At 43.8% G+C, this 16,482-nt stretch overlaps 1 protein-coding gene across 1 annotated transcript in view; it reads left to right on the top strand.

The window, feature by feature from the left end:
• The first annotated feature begins 141 nt into the window (after positions 1-141).
• Positions 142-16,482, top strand: part of LOC311099217 (serine protease FAM111A-like) — a 24,687-nt gene continuing 8,346 nt past the window's right edge. Inside the window, exons 1-3 of the mRNA XM_084139896.1 lie at positions 142-271; positions 9,251-9,368; positions 9,462-9,536. Coding sequence (XP_083996022.1) covers positions 9,321-9,368; positions 9,462-9,536 — 123 coding nt within the window. The 5' untranslated portion in view covers positions 142-271; positions 9,251-9,320. The remainder of the gene's footprint in view (positions 272-9,250; positions 9,369-9,461; positions 9,537-16,482) is intronic.

Below are 16,482 nucleotides of genomic sequence, written 5' to 3'. Positions count from 1 at the left end.
GTTACAGCTAAATGTTTTTTTAATTTTCTTTTTGGGATCCTTATCCACTTGTACAGTAGGTGGCGGAATGCACATATAATTGTTGCGAACACCATTATACCAAAGAAGAAGAACACATGGAATTATCATATTCTTTCCGAAGTTTTCTGAGAGGGGTTTGCTGGTTTCATTTGATGTTATTCTGCCCAGGTCATCAACACAGCGCTGGTTAATAGTTTATGCTGCTCATGGTTTGCGTGGACTGTCTTGTCGTTTAGGAAGAACTATCCTCGTAAGTAGCCCGCTGTTATCATCTCTGAGTGAAATATGTTTGGTTTTAGGTCAAGACTGTCATGAAATGCGTGAATCCAGAAATATGAATTACAATAAAGAAAGCGGTATGTTTATACATGAATACATATGTCAAGTATGCACAGAGTGACTGTAAAGAAGGCACTCGTTGATCTTGTTGATCGACCACTTTTGATCTCAGGTGATCTCCCTCTTATTTTGGCGCCATCTTCTAGGTGTAGGATACAGGAGCCTGATATGCTATTTTCTTCTCACAGTGACAGAATACTGGATGGAAATGTAGCCTATTTCTTAAACTTTGGTATCCTAAAACATATGATACGATTTTTTTATGAGGTAAGAAATGTATTAATGTTGATTGATTCATGCAAAGCGTAGTTTAACCAAATGTTCAACAACAAAAAAATCCGGATTGTGGCCTAGTTTTTTTAAGGGTGTCGTCACATAATTTGGCGCTATAGTTCCAATCAGAGTTCGACTATTTGTTACACTGTATTTTTTTTTTAAAATTTGGTCCAGTTGGTTTCACATTGGTAAATGTCAAACGAACTCAATTTTCTAAACTAAACATTTACATTTACATTTTAGTCATTTAGCAGACGCTCTTATCCAGAGCGATTTACAGGTAGTGAGTGCATACATTTTAGTTTTTAATTTTTTCATACTGGCCCAAATGTCCATGAAAGTAATTTCTTTATTGGACAAAAATGCTCTAGTTAAATCCGTTTATGATGACCATGCAGCATCACTTGTGTGTCCCAATCTTCATATTACATTCGCTTTGGTCTTCCAACAACACCGGGAGGAAACAGCGCAATGGCCGCTCTAAATGCGACGTGAATAGGCTATATTCCGGTAGCCGACGGTATATCCCAGGTTTAGCCCTCGTCTCCCCTCATCTGGATCGGATGCGCTCATAAATGCGCTTCTACTCACAGAATGCTTCAGAGCTCTGAAGTTATGATGCTGCGTCAGTCCAACTACCAATAATAATGCGAGAGTCTGATTTATTTTCCCGTGTTTGGTCCGGATCAGACTGAGACCACGGCGGGTTGTTTAGTGCGGATAGTAGGCTGCGGTCCAAATGAACCGAACAGGCCAGTCCAAATGAACCGAACAGGTCGAACTAAGGCGGTCAACGCACCAGAGTTCGGAAAACCCCCACCAAACGAATTTGATGTGAAAGCCCCCTAAGATTCAAGAAGGGAATAACTTTCATGAATCATCACATTTTGTGTCATGTAGAATAATGTCAACCAGTGCTGTTGTTCGATTTATTTATTTATGTTTTACTGAAGAGTATTAGGGCCAAGTGAAGATTTTAAAAAATACAAAAAAACATTGCATGGAGAGTGCTTTAAAAACTCGAAATACTTAGCGATTAAATTCGAAATTTCGACAATAGTTGCAATTAATTTGAGAAAAAAGTTAGAAGGATTACTTTATCCTATCCCAGGTATTCCTTAAAGAGGTGGGGTTTCAAATGTCTCCGGAAGGTGGTGAGTGACTCCGCTGTCCTGGCGTCGTGAGGGAGCTTGTTCCACCATTGGGGTGCCAGAGCAGCGAACAGTTTTGACTGGGCTGAGCGGGAACTATGCTTCCGCAGAGGAAGGGGAGCCAGCAGGCCAGAGGTGGATGAACGCAATGCCCTCGTTTGGGTGTAGGGACTGATCAGAGCCTGAAGGTACAGAGGTGCCGATCCCCTCACAGCTCCATAGGCAAGCACCATGGTCTTGTAACAGATGCGAGCTTCAACTGGAAGCCAGTGGAGTGTGCGGAGGAGCGGGGTGACGTGAGAGAACTTGGGAAGGTTGAACACCAGACGGGCTGCGGCATTCTGGATGAGTTGTAGGGGTTTAATGGCACAGGCAGGGAGCCCAGCCAACAGCGAGTTGCAGTAATCCAGACGGGAGATGACAAGTGCCTGGATTAGGACCTGTGCCGCTTCCTGTGTAAGGCAGGGTCGTACTCTCCGAATGTTGTAGAGCATGAACCTGCAGGATCGGGTCACCGCCTTGATGTTAGCGGAGAACGACAGGGTGTTGTCCAGGGTCACACCAAGGCTCTTCGCACTCTGGGAGGAGGACACAACGGAGTTGTCAACCGTGATGGCGAGATCATGGAACGGGCAGTCCTTCCCCGGGAGGAAGAGCAGCTCCGTCTTGCCAAGGTTCAGCTTGAGGTGGTGATCCGTCATCCATACTGATATGTCTGCCAGACATGCAGAGATGCGATTCGCCACCTGGTTATCAGAAGGGGGAAAGGAGAAGATTAGTTGTGTATCGTCAGCGTAGCAATGATAGGAGAGGCCATGTGAGGATATGACAGAGCCAAGTGACTTGGTGTATAGGGAGAATAGGAGAGGGCCTAGAACTGAGCCCTCGGGGACACCAGTGGTGAGAGCACGTGGTGCGGAGACAGCTTCTCGCCACGCCACTTGGTAGGAGCGACCGGTCAGGTAGGACGCAATCCAGGAGTGAGCCGCGCCGGAGATGCCCAGCTCGGAGAGGGTGGAGTGGAGGATCTGATGGTTCACAGTATCAAAGGCAGCAGACAGGTCTAGAAGGACAAGAGCAGAGGAGAGAGAGTTAGCTTTAGCAGTGCGGAGAGCCTCCGTGACACAGAGAAGAGCAGTCTCAGTTGAATGACCAGTCCTGAAACCTGACTGGTTTGGATCAAGAAGGTCATTCTGAGAGAGATAGCAAGAGAGTTGGCTAAAGACGGCACGCTCAATAGTTTTGGAAAGAAAAGAAAGAAGGGATACTGGTCTGTAGTTGTTGACATCAGTGGGATCGAGTGTTGGTTTTTTGAGAAGGGGTGCAACTCTCGCTCTCTTGAAGACGGAAGGGACATAGCCAGCGGTCAAGGATGAGTTGATCAGCGAGCTGAGGTAGGGGAGAAGGTCACCGGAGATGGTCTGGAGAAGAGAGGAGGGGATGGGGTCAAGCGGGCAGGTTGTTGGGCGGCCCGCTTGACCCCATCCCCTCCTCTCTTCTCCAGACCATCTCCGGTGACCTTCTCCCCTACCTCAGAGAGAGGGGAGAAAGAAGTCAAAGCATAGGGTAGGGCAGTGTGAGCAGGACCAGCAGTGTCATTAGACTTAACAAACGAGGATCGGATGTCGTCAACCTTCTTTTCAAAGTGGTTGACGAAGTCATCCACAGAGAGAGAGGAGGGGGGGGGGGGAGGATTCAGCAGGGAGGAGAATGTGGCAAAGAGCTTCCTAGGGTTAGAGGCAGATGCTTGGAATTTAGAGTGGTAGAAAGTGGCCTTAGCAGCAGAAACAGATGAAGAAAATGTAGAGAGGAGGGAGTGAAAAGATGCCAGGTCGGCAGGGAGTTTAGTTTTCTTCCATTTCCGCTCCGCTGCCCGGAGCTCTGTTCTGTGAGCTCGCAATGAGTCATCAAGCCACGGAGCTGGAGGGGAGGACCGAGCCGGCCGGGAGGATAGGGGACACAGAGAGTCAATGGATGCAGAAAGGGAGGAGAGGAGGGTTGAGGAGGCAGAATCAGGAGATTGGAGGGAGAAGGATTGAGCAGAGGGAAGAGATGATAGGATGGAAGAGGAGAGAGTAGCGGGAGAGAGAGAGCGAAGGTTGCGTCGGCGCATTACCATCTGTGTAGGGGCAAAGTGAGTAGTGTTGGAGGAGAGCGAGAGAGAAAAGGATACAAAGTAGTGGTCGGAGACATGGAGGGGAGTTGCAGTGAGATTAGTAGAAGAGCAGCATCTAGTAAAGATGAGGTCAAGCGTATTGCCTGCCTTGTGAGTAGGGGGGGACGGTGAGAGGGTGAGGTCAAAAGAGGAGAGGAGTGGAAAGAAGGAGGCAGAGAGAAATGAGTCAAATGTAGACGTAGGGAGGTTGAAATCCCCCAAAACTGTGAGGGGTGAGCCAGCCTCAGGAAAGGAACTTATCAAGGCGTCAAGCTCATTGATGAACTCTCCAAGGGAACCTGGAGGGCGATAGATGACAAGGATATTAAGCTTAAATGGGCTAGTGACTGTGACAGCATGGAATTCAAATGAGGAGATAGACAGATGGGTTAGGGGAAAAATTGAGAATGTCCACTTGGGAGAGATGAGGATTCCTGTGCCACCACCCCTCTGACCAGATGCTCTTGGGGTATGCGAGAACACATGGTCAGACGAGGAGAGAGCAGTAGGAGTAGCAGTGTTTTCAGTGGTAATCCATGTTTCCGTCAGCGCCAGGAATTCGAGGGACTGGAGGTTAGCATAGGCTGGGATGAAGTCAGCCTTGTTGGCAGCAGAACGGCAGTTCCAGAGGCTGCCTGAGACCTGGAACTCCAGGTGTGGGGTGCGTGCAGGGACCACCAGGTTAGAGAGGCAGCAGCCACGCGGTGTGAGGCGTTTGTTTAGCCTGTGCGGAGAGGAGAGAACAGGGATAGGCAGAGGCATAGTTGACAGGCTGTAGCAAATGGCTACAATAATGCAGAGGAGATCGGAATGAAATGAACTAAACATCTGGGAAAGGAGAGAGTAGGGCCTCCCTCACCAAAACTCCCAAATATAACTCACCCAACTTCCACCTCAGAAACTATAATTGTTTCACTGAACCACCCTAATAAAAACTCTCCCAACTTCCACTTTAGAAATTAGAATTGTTGTGAACTACAGCGGTTCAATGTTTCAAGGAATAGACTCAACTTACTTTATTCAGCTAGCTAACTATGACGCCATAGCTAACTAGCATGCTAGCATCCAATAACACACAGTTTAGCACCAATACTTGGTTACAACAAACTACCAATAGTGTGTTAACACACTAAACAGATAATTTGTGTCCGTGTCTAGTTCCTTTCATAACGCAGCAATAATTAAACGTTGGCTAGCTAGCACAAATATATTGTATTTAGCTGCTACAGTACAGCTAGCTGGTCGTGTTGGCTAGCTAGCAATGGCTGCTGTGTTGACTTTGTTTGAAAAACGGCGGCGCTGCGAACAGGGAACTTGACTTGACTAGGGAAGGGGGGTAAGGTCTGAGGAGGAATGATGAAGTTCCTAATATGTATATCATACATTACAGTTGCTTTCACTTTAATATAATAATAATATAATATGCCATTTAGCAGACGCTTTTATCCAAAGCGACTTACAGTCATGCGTGCATACATTTTTGTGTATGGGTGGTCCCGGGGATCGAACCCACTACCTTGGCGTTACAAGCGCCGTGCTCTACCAGCTGAGCTACAGAGGACCACACTTTGCACCAAGGCCAATAGGCTACCTCCTCCTCCTGAAAAGACCCAATCTGCGGCACAACCTCTTCAAGGTCCTAATACTTATTGTAATATGGTTATTATGTGCTAAAAGAGCAACAATTTCCTTCTTACTAAAGCCAATTCTAAAGTATAGTTTCACCAGGTCATCGAACTAGGGCATTTCAATGGTGTCGCACAGCAACAGGGAGCCAGGGAGGCATGTCATTAATCAAATCCTCTACTTTCATCTTGAAATATAACTTCGACTATGTTATTGAAATGTACTATTCTTCAAATAAAATGTAGAGTTTATTCTTGAAATATTTCGACTTTATTCTCTAAGTTTAATTTAGAATATTCTCGAAATAATGCAACTTCATTCTCAACATTTCGAGATTTTGAAGTGTTATTCATGCACTATTTTTATTTTTTTAAGGTCAACTTTGGGCACAAAAAACGGCCTCCTACTCTGGTATCAAATACATGGCATTCCATTCGCTACGTTCTAGCAATTATTATGAGCCGTCCTCCCGTCAGCAGCCTCCACTGTCCTCCAGTATGTGTTGACCTCATTTCACAGGATTTGTTTTTGGACAGAAGCTGTAGAGATCGGTAAGAAAGGGCACTTCTGTATTCAAATATCTTATTCATCCATTTTTTTACATTTACATTTACGTCATTTAGCAGATGCTCTTATCCAAAGCGATTTACAAATTGGTGCATTCACCTTATAGCCAGTGGGACAACCACTTTACACTTTTTTTTTGGGGGGGGGGGGGTAAGGGGGGTTAGAAGGTTTACTTTATCCCACAAACACAAAGGGAAAACCAGACAGTTTAAATATGGCTCCCAATCAGAGACAACCAGCCACAGCTGACACTCGTTGCCTCTGATTGGGAGTCACTCAGGCCAACATAGAAATAAACAAACTAGAATTCCCAACATAGAAACAGAACACATAGAATGAACACACCCTGGCTCAACATATAGAGTCCCAGAGCCAGGGTGTGACACTGTAAGTGGCTCTGGATAAGAGCGTCTGCTAAATGACTAAAATGTAAATGTAAATGTTTATACATATCTCCGCTGTTGAAACCTAAATGTTAGTCTAAAAGAAATGGGAGATAATGTCTAGATGCTTTTTATAGTGGAGATCAAGTTTATAAACAGTCAGATGGAACAATGTAAATAAGCATTTTAACATCATAGATTTAGCCGGTGGTAACTTGTGGAATAGACACCGGCTGGAATGCAGATTTAACCATTCAGCGTTCAGGGTTAGACCCACCCGTTGTATATTTGCATATAGGCCTACTGCAGCTCTGATTGGTTATGCCGCACCGGTCTGTGCGGGCTGAGTCGTGCTCAGTAGAATCCTACTCAGAGCAAAAACCTCTTACATAGTTCGTTTTGTTTCAGTATGTTGCATTGAAAGTGGCTAATATTGCATTGATTCGATCACAATTGCCACAGTAAAGGGAAACGTTGATAGTGTTAACTAAAGGGGAAAACTCTGGAAAGTTGAGTGAAGTTCAATCTCGTGCTTCTCTCTGTGGGCTGATATTTCTTCTGCGAGGCAGGTGCAGGCGCACAGCTTAGAGGGAACATTGATTACTGAGTATTTTGTGTCGGTTGTTGACAAAATATTACAATTAAATCCATTTCAATCCCACTTTGTAACACAATAAAATGTGAAGAAATCCAAGGGGTATGAACACTTTTGCAAGGCACTGTATTTGGTTAGTATCACATTTAATTTGTCACATGCTTTGTAAACAACAGGTGTAGACTAACAGTGAAATGCTTCCTAACGGGTCCTTCCCAACAATGCACAGAGAAATAATAACACAATAAATAAATCCACAACGAGTAACGATAACTAGGCTATATACACGGGGTACCAGTACTGAGCCGATGTGCAGGGGTACGAGGTGATAACTAGGCTATATACACAGGGTACCAGTACTGAGTCAATGTGCAGGGGTATGAGGTGATAACTAGGCTATATACACAGGGTACCAGTACTGAGCCGATGTGCAGGGGTACGAGGTGATAACTAGGCTATATACACGGGGTACCAGTACTGAGTCGATGTACAGGGGTACGAGGTGATAACTAGGCTATATACACAGGGTACCAGAACTGAGTCGATGTGCAGGGGTACGAGGTGATAACTAGGCTATATACACGGGGTACCAGTACTGAGCCGATGTGCGGGGGTACGAGGTGATAACTAGGCTATATACACAGGGTACCAGTACTGAGCAGATGTGCAGGGGTACGAGGTGATAACTAGGCTATATACACAGGGTACCAGTACTGAGTCGATGTACAGGGGTACGAGGTGATAACTAGGCTATATACACAGGGTACCAGAACTGAGTCGATGTGCAGGGGTACGAGGTGATAACTAGGCTATATACACGGGGTACCAGTACTGAGCCGATGTGCGGGGGTACGAGGTGATAACTAGGCTATATACACAGGGTACCAGTACTGAGCAGATGTGCAGGGGTACGAGGTGATAACTAGGCTATATACACAGGGTACCAGTACTGAGTCAATGTGCGGGGGTACGAGGTGATAACTAGGCTATATACACAGGGTACCAGAACTGAGTCGATGTGCGGGGGTACGAGGTGATAACTAGGCTATATACACAGGGTACCAGAACTGAGTCGATGTGCGGGGGTACGAGGTGATAACTAGGCTATATACACAGGGTACCAGAACTGAGCCGATGTGCTGGGGTACGAGGTGATAACTAGGCTATATACACGGGGTACCAGTACTGAGCCGATGTGCGGGGGTACGAGGTGATAACTAGGCTATATACACAGGGTACCAGTACTGAGCAGATGTGCAGGGGTACGAGGTGATAACTAGGCTATATACACAGGGTACCAGTACTGAGTCGATGTACAGGGGTACGAGGTGATAACTAGGCTATATACACAGGGTACCAGAACTGAGTCGATGTGCAGGGGTACGAGGTGATAACTAGGCTATATACACGGGGTACCAGTACTGAGCCGATGTGCGGGGGTACGAGGTGATAACTAGGCTATATACACAGGGTACCAGTACTGAGCAGATGTGCAGGGGTACGAGGTGATAACTAGGCTATATACACAGGGTACCAGTACTGAGTCAATGTGCGGGGGTACGAGGTGATAACTAGGCTATATACACAGGGTACCAGAACTGAGTCGATGTGCGGGGGTACGAGGTGATAACTAGGCTATATACACAGGGTACCAGAACTGAGTCGATGTGCGGGGGTACGAGGTGATAACTAGGCTATATACACAGGGTACCAGAACTGAGCCGATGTGCTGGGGTACGAGGTGATAACTAGGCTATATACACAGGGTACCAGTACTGAGTTGATGTGCAGGGGTACGAGGTGATAACTAGGCTATATACACAGGGTACCAGTACTGAGTCGATGTGGTCGATGGGTATGAGGTAATTGAAGTAGGTATGTGCATATAGGTAGAGAGAAATTAATTATAAATTACTAGACTACAGAATAGATAAAAACATTGTTTAATAAACATAGTATTTTTTCATTATTGGTCTTACATTTTTTTTTAAAGCATATATATATATTTTTTTTTTTTCATAAATAACTTAGCGCCTTTTCTTGTTGGCACAATATCATTTTAATCAATGGCCAATTTTATCTTATTATTCAACTAATGATATTACAATGTGTTGAAATGCTGGCTTTTATTTTGAAGGTTTCCTCATTACCATACGAAAGTGGCATCATTGTTTGTGCTGGTGGCAGAATAGTGCTGTGCTGTTGCCATGGGAGATGGAGCAAAGAAACAACAGCTACTGGACCAATTTTTGAAGGTATTTTGAAAGGAGTTCTACCAAACCAACTTTCTACAACTTGAGTCACCGTTCATAACCTACAATATGTGATGGTGTTTTTCTATATTACAGAAGACTTCTCGTCCAAGTAACACTTCAAACAACCAACAAGAAACTCCTGGCCAATCTCCAGGAGCTGATGCCAAGGTGACACACACACTCTGTCATATTACTTTTAATCTTAGTTTTCTTTTATTAACGTGACTTGCTTCAGCAGTCACACTTTAAATATTGTACAACTTATTTCTGACTCTTTATTCTTTGGAACGCTATTTTCCGTACACTGTTCTGTTTACGCTAGATACGTGATTCAAACTTTAAAATGTGCAGACTAGTCTGGAATAATTGTATATTTACAACTTTTTGATATCATTTATACTTTTTCAATTATTCAGCTTTTGTCTTCCCTCCATCCACTTTCAACGTTCTAAAGCTCCCCTTGTTAACTCCCATTCTAAAGCTCCCCTTGTTAACTCCCATTCTAAAGCTCCCCTTGTTAACTCCCATTCTAAAGCTCCCATTCTAAAGCTCCTCTTGTTAACTCCCATTCTAAAGCTCCCATTCTAAAGCTCCTCTTGTTAATTCCCATTCTAAAGCTCCCCTTGTTAACTCCCATTCTAAAGCTCCCATTCTAAAGCTCCTCTTGTTAACTCCCATTCTAAAGCTCCCCTTGTTAACTCCCATTCTAAAGCTCTTATTCTAAAGCTCCCCTTGTTAACTCCCATTCTAAAGCTCCCCTTCTTAACTCCCATTCTAAAGCTCCTCTTGTTAACTCCCAATATAAAGCTCCCATTCTAAAGCTCCCATTCTAAAGCCCCTCTTGTTAACTCCCATTCTAAAGCTCCCCTTGTTAACTCCCATTCTAAAGCTCCTCTTGTTAACTCCCATTCTAAAGCTCCCATTCTAAAGCTCCTCTTGTTAACTCCCATTCTAAAGCTCCCATTCTAAAGCTCCTCTTGTTAACTCCCATTCTAAAGCTCCCATTCTAAAGCTCCTCTTGTTAACTCCCATTCTAAAGCTCCCATTCTAAAGCTCCCATTCTAAAGCTCCTCTTGTTAACTCCCATTCTAAAGCTCCCCTTGTTAACTCCCATTCTAAAGCTCCCCGTGTTAACTCCCATTCTAAAGCTCCTCTTGTTAACTCCCATTCTAAAGCTCCCATTCTAAAGCTCCCCTTGTTAACTTCCATTCTAAAGCTCCTCTTGTTAACTCCCATTCTAAAGCTCCCATTCTAAAGCTCCTCTTGTTAACTCCCATTCTAATGCTCCCATTATAAAGCTCCCATTCTAAAGCTCCCATTCTAAAGCTCCTCTTGTTAACTCCCATTCTAAAGCTCCCATTCTAAAGCTTCCCTTGTTAACTCCCATTCTAAAGCTCCCCTTGTTAACTCCCATTCTAAAGCTCCCATTCTAAAGCTCCTCTTGTTAACTCCCATTCTAAAGCTCCCATTCTAAAGCTCCTCTTGTTAACTCCCATTCTAAAGCTCCCCTTGTTAACTCCCATTCTAAAGCTCTTATTCTAAAGCTCCCCTTGTTAACTCCCATTCTAAAGCTCCCCTTAACTCCCATTCTAAAGCTCCTCTTGTTAACTCCCATTATAAAGCTCCCATTCTAAAGCTCCTCTTGTTAATTCCCATTCTAAAGCTCCCCTTGTTAACTCCCATTCTAAAGCTCCCATTCTAAAGCTCCTCTTGTTAACTCCCATTCTAAAGCTCCCCTTGTTAACTCCCATTCTAAAGCTCTTATTCTAAAGCTCCCCTTGTTAACTCCCATTCTAAAGCTCCCCTTCTTAACTCCCATTCTAAAGCTCCTCTTGTTAACTCCCAATATAAAGCTCCCATTCTAAAGCTCCCATTCTAAAGCCCCTCTTGTTAACTCCCATTCTAAAGCTCCCCTTGTTAACTCCCATTCTAAAGCTCCTCTTGTTAACTCCCATTCTAAAGCTCCCATTCTAAAGCTCCTCTTGTTAACTCCCATTCTAAAGCTCCTCTTGTTAACTCCCATTCTAAAGCTCCCATTCTAAAGCTCCTCTTGTTAACTCCCATTCTAAAGCTCCCATTCTAAAGCTCCTCTTGTTAACTCCCATTCTAAAGCTCCCATTCTAAAGCTCCCATTCTAAAGCTCCTCTTGTTAACTCCCATTCTAAAGCTCCCCTTGTTAACTCCCATTCTAAAGCTCCCCGTGTTAACTCCCATTCTAAAGCTCCTCTTGTTAACTCCCATTCTAAAGCTCCCATTCTAAAGCTCCTCTTGTTAACTCCCATTCTAAAGCTCCCCTTGTTAACTCCCATTCTAAAGCTACTATTCTAAAGCTCCCCTTGTTAACTCACATTCTAAAGCTCCCATTCTAAAGCTCCTCTTGTTAACTCCCATTCTAAAGCTCCCATTCTAAAGCTCCCCTTGTTAACTTCCATTCTAAAGCTCCTCTTGTTAACTCCCATTCTAAAGCTCCCATTCTAAAGCTCCTCTTGTTAACTCCCATTCTAATGCTCCCATTATAAAGCTCCCATTCTAAAGCTCCCATTCTAAAGCCCCTCTTGTTAACTCCCATTCTAAAGCTCCCATTCTAAAGCTTCCCTTGTTAACTCCCATTCTAAAGCTCCCCTTGTTAACTCCCATTCTAAAGCTCCCCTTCTTAACTCCCATTCTAAAGCTCCTCTTGTTAACTCCCAATATAAAGCTCCCATTCTAAAGCTCCCATTCTAAAGCCCCTCTTGTTAACTCCCATTCTAAAGCTCCCCTTGTTAACTCCCATTCTAAAGCTCCTCTTGTTAACTCCCATTCTAAAGCTCCCATTCTAAAGCTCCTCTTGTTAACTCCCATTCTAAAGCTCCCATTCTAAAGCTCCTCTTGTTAACTCCCATTCTAAAGCTCCCCTTGTTAACTCCCATTCTAAAGCTACTATTCTAAAGCTCCCCTTGTTAACTCACATTCTAAAGCTCCCATTCTAAAGCTCCTCTTGTTAACTCCCATTCTAAAGCTCCCATTCTAAAGCTCCCCTTGTTAACTTCCATTCTAAAGCTCCTCTTGTTAACTCCCATTCTAAAGCTCCTCTTGTTAACTCCCATTCTAAAGCTCCCATTCTAAAGCTCCTCTTGTTAACTCCAATTCTAAAGCTCCCCTTGTTAACTCCCATTCTAAAGCACCTCTTGTTAACTCCCATTCTAAAGCTCCCCTTGTTAACTCCCATTCTAAAGCTCCTCTTGTTAACTCCCATTCTAAAGCTCCCATTCTAAAGCTCCTCTTGTTAACTCCCATTCTAAAGCTCCCATTCTAAAGCTCCTCTTGTTAACTCCCATTCTAAAGCTCCCATTCTAAAGCTCCTCTTGTTAACTCCCATTCTAAAGCTCCCATTCTAAAGCTCCCATTCTAAAGCTCCTCTTGTTAACTCCCATTCTAAAGCTCCCATTCTAAAGCTTCCCTTGTTAACTCTCATTCTAAAGCTCCTCTTGTTAACTCCCATTCTAAAGCTCCCATTCTAAAGCTCCCCTTGTTAACTCCCATTCTAAAGCTCCCATTCAAAAGCTCCTCTTGTTAACTCCCATTCTAAAGCTCCCCTTGTTAACTCCCATTCTAAAGCTCCCCGTGTTAACTCCCATTCTAAAGCTCCTCTTGTTAACTCCCATTCTAAAGCTCCCATTCTAAAGCTCCCCTTGTTAACTTCCATTCTAAAGCTCCTCTTGTTAACTCCCATTCTAAAGCTCCCATTCTAAAGCTCCTCTTGTTAACTCCCATTCTAAAGCTCCCCGTGTTAACTCCCATTCTAAAGCTCCCATTCTAAAGCTCCTCTTGTTAACTCCCATTCTAAAGCTCCCATTCTAAAGCTCCCATTCTAAAGCTCCCATTCTAAAGCTCCTCTTGTTAACTCCCATTCTAAAGCTCCCATTCTAAAGCTTCCCTTGTTAACTCTCATTCTAAAGCTCCTCTTGTTAACTCCCATTCTAAAGCTCCCTTTCGAAAGCTCCCCTTGTTAACTCCCATTCTAAAGCTCCTCTTGTTAATTCCCATTCTAAAGCTCCCCTTGTTAACTCCCATTCTAAAGCTCCCATTCTAAAGCTCCTCTTGTTAACTCCCATTCTAAAGCTCCCATTCTAAAGCTCCCATTCTAAAGCTCCTCTTGTTAACTCCCATTCTAAAGCTCCCCTTGTTAACTCCCATTCTAAAGCTCTTATTCTAAAGCTCCCCTTGTTAACTCCCATTCTAAAGCTCCCCTTCTTAACTCCCATTCTAAAGCTCCTCTTGTTAACTCCCAATATAAAGCTCCCATTCTAAAGCTCCTCTTGTAAACTCCCATTCTAAAGCTCCCATTCTAAAGCTCCCCTTGTTAACTCCCATTCTAAAGCTCCCATTCTAAAGCTCCTCTTGTTAACTCCCATTCTAAAGCTCCCCTTGTTAACTCCCATTCTAAAGCTCCCCGTGTTAACTCCCATTCTAAAGCTCCTCTTGTTAACTCCCATTCTAAAGCTCCCATTCTAAAGCTCCTCTTGTTAACTCCCATTCTAAAGCTCCCCTTGTTAACTCCCATTCTAAAGCTACTATTCTAAAGCTCCCCTTGTTAACTCACATTCTAAAGCTCCCATTCTAAAGCTCCTCTTGTTAACTCCCATTCTAAAGCTCCCATTCTAAAGCTCCCCTTGTTAACTTCCATTCTAAAGCTCCTCTTGTTAACTCCCATTCTAAAGCTCCTCTTGTTAACTCCCATTCTAAAGCTCCCATTCTAAAGCTCCTCTTGTTAACTCCAATTCTAAAGCTCCCCTTGTTAACTCCCATTCTAAAGCACCTCTTGTTAACTCCCATTCTAAAGCTCCCCTTGTTAACTCCCATTCTAAAGCTCCTCTTGTTAACTCCCATTCTAAAGCTCCCATTCTAAAGCTCCTCTTGTTAACTCCCATTCTAAAGCTCCCATTCTAAAGCTTCCCTTGTTAACTCCCATTCTAAAGCTCCTCTTGTTAACTCCCATCTAAAGCTCCCATTCTAAAGCTCCTCTTGTTAACTCCCATTCTAAAGCTCCCCGTGTTAACTCCCATTCTAAAGCTCCTCTTGTTAGCTCCCATTCTAAAGCTCCTCTTGTTAACTCCCATTCTAAAGCTCCCATTCTAAAGCCTCCCTTGTTAACGCCCATTCTAAAGCTCCTCTTGTTAACTCCCATTCTAAAGCTCCTCTTGTTAACTCCCATTCTAAAGCTCCCATTCTAAAGCTCCTCTTGTTAACTCCCATTCTAAAGCTCCCATTCTAAAGCTCCTCCTGTTAACTCCCATTCTAAAGCTCCCCTTGTTAACTCCCATTCTAAAGCTCCTCCTGTTAACTCCCATTCTAAAGCTCCCATTGTTAACTCCCATTCTAAAGCTCCCATTCTAAAGCTCCCCTTGTTAACTCCCATTCTAAAGCTCCCCTTGTTAACTCCCATTCTAAAGCTCCTCTTGTTAACTCCCATTCTAAAGCTCCCATTCTAAAGCTCCCCTTGTTAACTCCCATTATAATCCTCCCATTCTAAAGCTCCCCTTGTTAACTCCCTTTCTAAAGCTCCCATTCTAAAGCTCCTCTTGTTAACTCCCATTCTAAAGCTCCCATTGTTAACTCCCATTCTAAAGCTCCCATTCTAAATCTCCTCTTGTTAACTCCCATTCTAAAGCTCCCATTGTTAACTCCCATTATAAAGCTCCCATTCTAAAGCTCCTCTTGTTAACTCCCATTTGAATGCTATGAAATCCAAAATGTACTGTACAAATCAGCTATTTTGACCACTTTCCCAACAAGTTAGATTAAAACTTACAGCGTAGGAAATCTTTGTCTGTTTCTCTGCAAATCTCAGGGTGTGGGCACGCCAATCAGAGTGCTGAATTTGCCATCATGATGAAAGAGCCTGCGTACTGGCCGCTCTGATGAACTCTCATTCATTACTAAGAACTACAGATCTATCATGTAGATCAAGTGTTATTTGCATGTGAAAATGTCATTTATAGTGGTGTTATAGTGGTGAGGAACAGTTATAGTGGTGAGTTGTATCTCCAGACAGAGGCCCAGTTATAGTGGTGAGTTGTGTCTCCAGACAGAGGGACAGTTATAGTAGTGAGTTGTATCTCCAGACAGAGGAACAGTTATAGTGGTGAGTTGTATAGAGAACCAGTTATAGTGGTGAGTTGTGTCTCCAGACAGAGGAACAGTTATAGTGGTGAGTTGTGTCTCCAGACAGAGGAACAGTTATAGTGGTGAGTTGTGTCTCCAGACAGAGGAACAGTTATAGTGGTGAGTTGTGTCTCCAGACAGAGGAACAGTTATAGTGGTGAGTTGTATCTCCAGACAGAGGAACAGTTATAGTGGTGAGTTGTGTCTCCAGACAGAGGAACAGTTATAGTGGTGAGTCGTATAGAGACCCAGTTATAGTGGTGAGTTGTATCTCCAGACAGAGGAACAGTTATAGTGGTGAGTTGTATCTCCAGACAGAGGAACAGTTATAGTGGTGAGTTGTATAGAGACCCAGTTATAGTGGTGAGTTGTGTCTCCAGACAGAGGAACAGTTATAGTGGTGAGTTGTATCTCCAGACAGAGGAACCGTTATAGTGGTGAGTTGTATCTCCAGACAGAGGAACAGTTATAGTGGTGAGTTGTATCTCCAGACAGAGGAACAGTTATAGTGGTGAGTTGTATCTCCAGACAGAGGAACAGTTATAGTTGTGAGTTGTGTCACCAGACAGAGGAACAGTTATAGTGGTGAGTTGTATCTCCAGACAGAGGAACCGTTATAGTGGTGAGTTGTATCTCCAGACAGAGGAACAGTTATAGTGGTGAGTTGTATCTCCAGACAGAGGAACAGTTATAGTGGTGAGTTGTGTCACCAGACAGAGGAACAGTTATAGTGGTGAGTTGTATCTCCAGACAGAGGAACAGTTATAGTGGTGAGTTGTGTCTCCAGGCAGAGGAACAGTTATAGTGGTGAGTTGTATCTCCAGACAGAGGAACAGTTATAGTGGTGAGTTGTATCTCCAGACAGAGGAACAGTTATAGTGGTGAGTTGTATCTCCAGACAGAGGAACAGTTATAGTGGTGAGTTGTGTCTCCAGACAGAGGAACAGTTATAGTGGTGAGTTGTATCTCC

The sequence above is a fragment of the Coregonus lavaretus genome, assembly GCF_964263955.1.
Source record: "Coregonus lavaretus genome assembly, chromosome: 23".
NCBI classification, from domain to species: domain Eukaryota; kingdom Metazoa; phylum Chordata; class Actinopteri; order Salmoniformes; family Salmonidae; genus Coregonus; species Coregonus lavaretus.
Note: the sequence above shows the minus strand (reverse complement) of the source record. Positions and strands in the feature narration are given on the sequence as shown.